Here is a 5,421-nt window from a genome sequence, read left to right as displayed (position 1 = left end):
TGTCGCATCACTACATGCCCACCACAGTGGTGGGAGTCAGCCCTCAGGGCAGTCCCTCTCCAGATCTTCCTCTTCAGACGGGCGCACCCGTACCACTGCCGGATGGGCCAAGAAGGGAGAGACCTTCCCGAAAACTGCCTTTACCCCGAAAAAGGGTTAAAGCTGACAAGGAAAGCGCTTGCGGGCTCTTCACCTCTGCCAGTTATCTGGCGAACCCGGTGTGTGTGTAAAGTGCACGGTTTCCTGGTGGTCGCCCCTTCCTGGGGGTTTAAACAATCTGTTACACACCGTAACGCTCTGACTGTGAGCAGCTCCGCTCCACCATCCTCAGAGGGGATGTCTTTTTTTTACATCACTGAGTGAAAGGCTTCATATGTTGTTACTTCCCCCCTCGCCCCCTTTTCGGCCACTTAACTCTTTCCTCACAATCTCTACTCCCTCAGGATCAAGGAAGTCAAGGGGAGTTGCCTTTCCTGCGAAGAAATCACAGCCCCCAGGGGAGCGGGCTGCTGTCACAGCCGCTTGCTGCCCTGTCAGGGTAGCAGGGCCGTCAGCTTTGCCGCAGACAAGGCCTGGGTTCAAGTTCCCCGGCGCCGAGAGGAAAAAGGGAGAGGCACTGAGACCCTCTCTCTTCTCAAGGACCGGGGTGGGACATCTTTGCGCTCCCCCTTTCCAAGAGCACCCACCGTGTACAGGACAAGGCAAAGAGGCGTCACCTGGGAGCGAATTGGAGAGCAGGATAATTAACACAGCGGGTTCAGCTCTAGGTAAGGAGAAACATTCCTTAGAGGAGCAAAAGAAGGAAAAAATCTGTCCTGAGTGCGGCCTCCCAGTCACACAGGTCCTGTCTCGGATACATTGGTCTGACTCTTCAGGGCTTGATCTTGCTGAAGTCAGTGGCAGATTTTAACGCCGGGAGAAGGTTACGATTTAATTACGAGGGGGGGAGAAAAACTGTAACACAAAGAGCTTTATTTTACATCCAATAAATCCATCTGTTCTTATATACAATATCACATTCCACCATTTAAATATATATTTGTTAAGTTTACAAAAGAAAAGACAGTACTAAAATTATTTACAGGAACGAAACGAGGCGGGAACTCTTTTCTTTAAATATGACTAACACAAAATGCAACCAACAGCTTCACTCAGACAGGAATGAACTTTCTGGTGAGTCTTGGACAAAGCAGACCACCAGTACACAGGCAAATATCTTAAATTAAAAAAAAAAAAGAAAAAGAAAAAAGAAGAAGAAAAAAAGAAAATGTAGGGATGGTCTATGCAACACAATTTAAAGAAAAAAACTCAGAAAAGAAAAAGGGGAAAGTCTGTTTGGCTGGAGTCAGTGAGAGCCATTTTCTTTGGGGTAGGTAGGTGTACCTTGACTCGACTTTAATAAGGTCCCTGCCTGGGCTTTCCCCTGTGTTAATTTGCTTCACTACTTAGTTTAGAGGGAAGGGAGTGGGGGCTCCATCTCCGTTAAATATACTACCAGAGCAGTCGGATTTATTTCTCCACCACTTCCTCAGCGCTGGGCATTTTGGGCTCGTCGGAAGAAATACTGTCCACTATGGAAGAGAGACAGCGAAGGCTGCTGGAGGCCGACGACTCGACGATGGAGCCCCCTGCTCAACGAGAGAAAAGGGATTAAAGTAGCACACGGTTCTTTCTCGCCGGGCCTGCGGGGCAGGGTTCGCTGCAGGCGGAGAGCCCGGGCGCCGGAGGGTAAGAGCCCGCTTGGGGCCGCGGCAGCTGATGCCAGCGACCGCCTGGGGCCGCGGCCTTCAGGGCAAAGGAAGGGTGATCGGCAGCGGCGGGAAAGCACCGCCCGGTAGCGGCGGCCGCTCCGCCGCGCACACGGAGGACGGCGGCCGCGTTGTGAGTTTACCTTCCTTGGGACTGACTCCTAGGGCTCGGGAATGATCAGAAACGCTTTGCCAGTCGGAGCTGCAGGTGCTCAGGAAGTCTGAACTGGCGATCTGCAGCACACACAGACGGGAGCGGGTGAGGGGAGACATGGGGGGGGGGGGGGGGGGAGGAAAGGGGGACGGGCATTAGTAAGGTGTCCCGCAGCTCCCCGGGGCTGCCGGCTGGAGGCCCGAGGAGCTCACATCTTCTGGGAGGAGGCCACAGGCGGCCGCTCCATCCAGCCTGCCCGGCTGCCCGGGCCTCCACGGAGCCCCTGGTGAGGAGGAGGGGAGCAGCTGGATGGCCCTGCTGCCGGAGGAATCAAGCATCAGAGCTTACATTTCCCTGCTTGGGGCTGAAGCTGAAGGGGTCCCCCCCTATCTCCTGCATTTTCTCCTGCTGATCCAGCCTGTGCAATAGGTCCTGCAGCCTCTCGATGTAGCTGATGGCGCTCCTCAGGATCTCCACCTTGGGCAGCCTCTGGTTGGGGTTCGCCACAGTCCGCCTTTTCAGAGCCTCGAAGGCTTCGTTGATCTTCTTCAGCCTCCTCCTCTCCCGCAGGGTGGCCGCTTTCCGCCTGTCCGTGGGGGCTGACTTTCTCTTGCAAGTTTTACAAGCCCAGATCAAACACTGGCCGGGGCAGTGAGGGGGTTGTAGTCCCGGCGGTGCCAGCACATGCTCCTCTCCGCTGCTGTCACTCCCGGCCTCTGGAGGCATTTGGTCCTGATAGGGGGACAAGTTGCCATCGCTGCCTGGGTAAAGCGGGGATCCCTCAGCCATGTCCAGCTGCTGCAGGGCTCCATTCTCCCCGTCCAAATAGAAGAAATAGGAGCCAGTTTCAAAAAGGTCCATCATCATGCTGTCCCCTCGGCCTCTCTGCCTGCTTGAGTTGGGTGGCAGGCTCAAAACCACCCCGAGGAACAACCCAGATGGAATTTAATTAGTGTAGTGACATACGTCCCCCCTGCTTTATATAGGAGCTGCTGAAACCCTATCCAACTTTTAGCTGTCGCGGTGCATCACCCTCCAAAACTGATTACAGCCAATCTTCTGGGAGCAGTCCTGAGAACATCTCCTATTTAGAAGCGGGGGGGTGGGGGAGAACAAGAGGGGAGGGAAGCAAACAAAAAATAAATAAAAAAAACAAGAGAAAAAACAAACAAACAACACAACCCCCCGAAATCCCGCGAACTTGGGGCTCAGAGAAGAGACATGACTTGGGGGCTCGGGAGCCGCGTCGGGGCGCGGCGGGCAGTGGCGTCCCCGCTGCGGAGGCTGCGGGGGCACGGCTGGAGGACATAATCACGAGGCTCCACAGGGAACCCTCCCCCAGCCCACCCCTCACACCCCCCGGCGCAGGCTCATTGCTCCGCTACTAAGTATAGGTCTAGAAGGAGAGATTTCAAAGACAGCCACTGCTCTCCAAATAGACGGGTTAATATTTTCAGAACCCCTCGCTACTCCGCCCCCCACCTTCCTCCTCCTCCTCCCACCCCCCCTTCCCTCCCACCTCCCTTGAAGCCTGCTGTTCCTGTGACCCAAGCCACCCGGGCCAGCCCAAGGTTAGGAGGCAAGCTCACTGTTCCTTCACACACAGGGGAAAGGTTGCCCAGGCAGAGCCTGGCTTCGGTGCTGAAGCACCCACGGTTATTGCTTCTTGGCTTGGACATTTAATGTGAACTTTCCCACGTTGCCCGTGAGGTGACAGGAGTGATTTCAGGTGACAAGGTTACAGTCTGACAGGACTCGCCAGGCAGCCCATGCTCTTGATGGTGTTTAGGGCAATCACAGCTCAGGCCTATGGGGTAACAGCAGTTTAATCCCTGGAGCCTGGTGAGGTACACAGACAGAGCTTCCTAGACCCTGAGACAAAAATGGAACTTGTGATCATTCTCTGCCAGTAATACTGAAATGTCACGTCATATCTAAGCTTCTCTTACATCAAGAGAGGGATGATAGGGGAACATGGTCTGTTTGCCTCTTTTCCTAGGCTGCCATGTGTTCCTTAAATCCCAAGTAATTTCTGCTTATTTAAATGTAAATATGCATATGTATATATGCATATTTGCACACATATATGTATACCTATGTATATACATATGTATATATGTATATATGCATATTTGTGTGCATATCTATAGACACATATGTATGTGTATTTATGTGGATAACTATATTTCTATGTGTGTATACAGGTATAAACACATGTATGCTTCTTCACAGACACCAGATGAAGAGTGGATGAAGCCCCTGGAATACCACACTACCTCACCAATGTAGCTTCTAACTTCATTCTTTCTGAAGGGGACTGTGGCATTCTTGTTCATTTCTCAAAAGCCACAATAAAACTCATTACTGATTTGACCATTTCTCCAAAACAGATTGCAAAACAATTTTTCAAGCTACAAAAACCTTAAAGAGTTGTTGTGATTTTTGTTTTGATAAATCAGTGTTGTTTGAACAGATCTCATTTTTGCTCTAATGAGGCAGAACAATATTCAGGTTTGAATGAGATAGAGAAATTTAGACTGTTCTCAGAAAAACTAGTTTTGATATTAATACTCCAGTACTGTGAGGTTTTTTTTCTCTTCAGATTTAAGAAAGAGTAGTCTTACAGTCTAAGGAATTGAATATAAGACAGATTCTCAGTTTCCATGGCCAGCAACTTGCTTTCTGTTTACCTTTCACTAGTCACCTAATTTCCCTGTGACTTAATTTTCTGCCTTTAAAAATGGTTATAGGGCTGACCATTACCCATCTCTTGTGTTTCTCTTTTAATTTGCTGACTATCCAAGGAGGAGCTACACCTTGGTGTTACGTGCTTTGGAGTCTCACAGGAATATTTACTCCATATCACTAGGGATAGTAGTAATGAAAAAAAACCAAACAAACCATAAATATGCTGATTATTTAAAACATTTTCACACTTACAGAAGTTATTTTTTCTTCAATCTTTAGTTTCTTCACTACTGCTCTGGGAACATTTGGACAGGGACAAGATCTTTCTACTGGTAAGGTGGCCAAATGAGAATTTAGTTTAAGAGAGAAGTAAAGTCACCAAATTATTTTTGCCCTTACAAGAGTTTTAACTGGACTTTGAGAGTTGGGTAATTTTCTGGATAACTGCGGTTGAATAATGAGCCTAGAACTGCCCGGGTCACTCTTGATGCCTTATGGTTTAAGCAGACATCCAGTCCAGAAATACAGAGAAATATTTTGTTACCTAGGACCCACAAAGCAGTGTATACCACTCCAAATAACTCCTTTTTCTCATTCACTTGCCTCAAGATTATTCCAGCCACAGACACTGTATTTTTAGTCTTTGATCTCTTCAACACTTCTTTACATTAGCACTGGAAATCAGTGGAAATCAGGTGTATCCACTCCTATATGGCACTCTGAAAGGGACCCTAGGCAAAGGTGAGATTTCCAGCCTGTCTTTGTCATAGCCCTATTCCACTCATACAATATGCCCCTTGATTTGAAAAATGGCTAAATACCTTGGTAATA

General features: G+C 49.3%; 1 protein-coding gene across 1 annotated transcript; it reads right to left on the bottom strand.

Moving 5' to 3' along the window:
• Positions 1-958: 958 nt before the first annotated feature.
• Positions 959-2,916, bottom strand: MYF6 (myogenic factor 6). The gene is made up of 3 exons (XM_030452611.1): positions 2,251-2,916; positions 1,892-1,982; positions 959-1,628 (listed from the first exon to the last, which is right to left on the bottom strand). The coding sequence occupies exons 1-3, from the start codon at positions 2,767-2,769 to the stop codon at positions 1,510-1,512; spliced, it is 729 nt and encodes a 242-aa protein (XP_030308471.1). The 5' UTR covers positions 2,770-2,916; the 3' UTR covers positions 959-1,509.
• Positions 2,917-5,421: the final 2,505 nt, after the last annotated feature.

This window comes from Calypte anna, chromosome 1, assembly GCF_003957555.1.
Source record: "Calypte anna isolate BGI_N300 chromosome 1, bCalAnn1_v1.p, whole genome shotgun sequence".
Lineage (NCBI taxonomy): Eukaryota > Metazoa > Chordata > Aves > Apodiformes > Trochilidae > Calypte > Calypte anna.
This window is presented reverse-complemented; position numbering and strand designations above follow the sequence as displayed.

Excerpts from the sequence above, each read along its gene's own strand:
- MYF6 (XM_030452611.1), bottom strand. The coding sequence starts at position 2,769 with ATGATGATGGACCTTTTTGAAACTGGCTCCTATTTCTTCTATTTGGAC. Across the intron at positions 1,983-2,250 it reads TCAGCCCCAAGCAGGGAAAT|ATCGCCAGTTCAGACTTCCT; the intron begins GTAAGCTCTGAT and ends TGTGTGCTGCAG. Across the intron at positions 1,629-1,891 it reads AGGAGTCAGTCCCAAGGAAG|GGGGCTCCATCGTCGAGTCG; the intron begins GTAAACTCACAA and ends CTCGTTGAGCAG.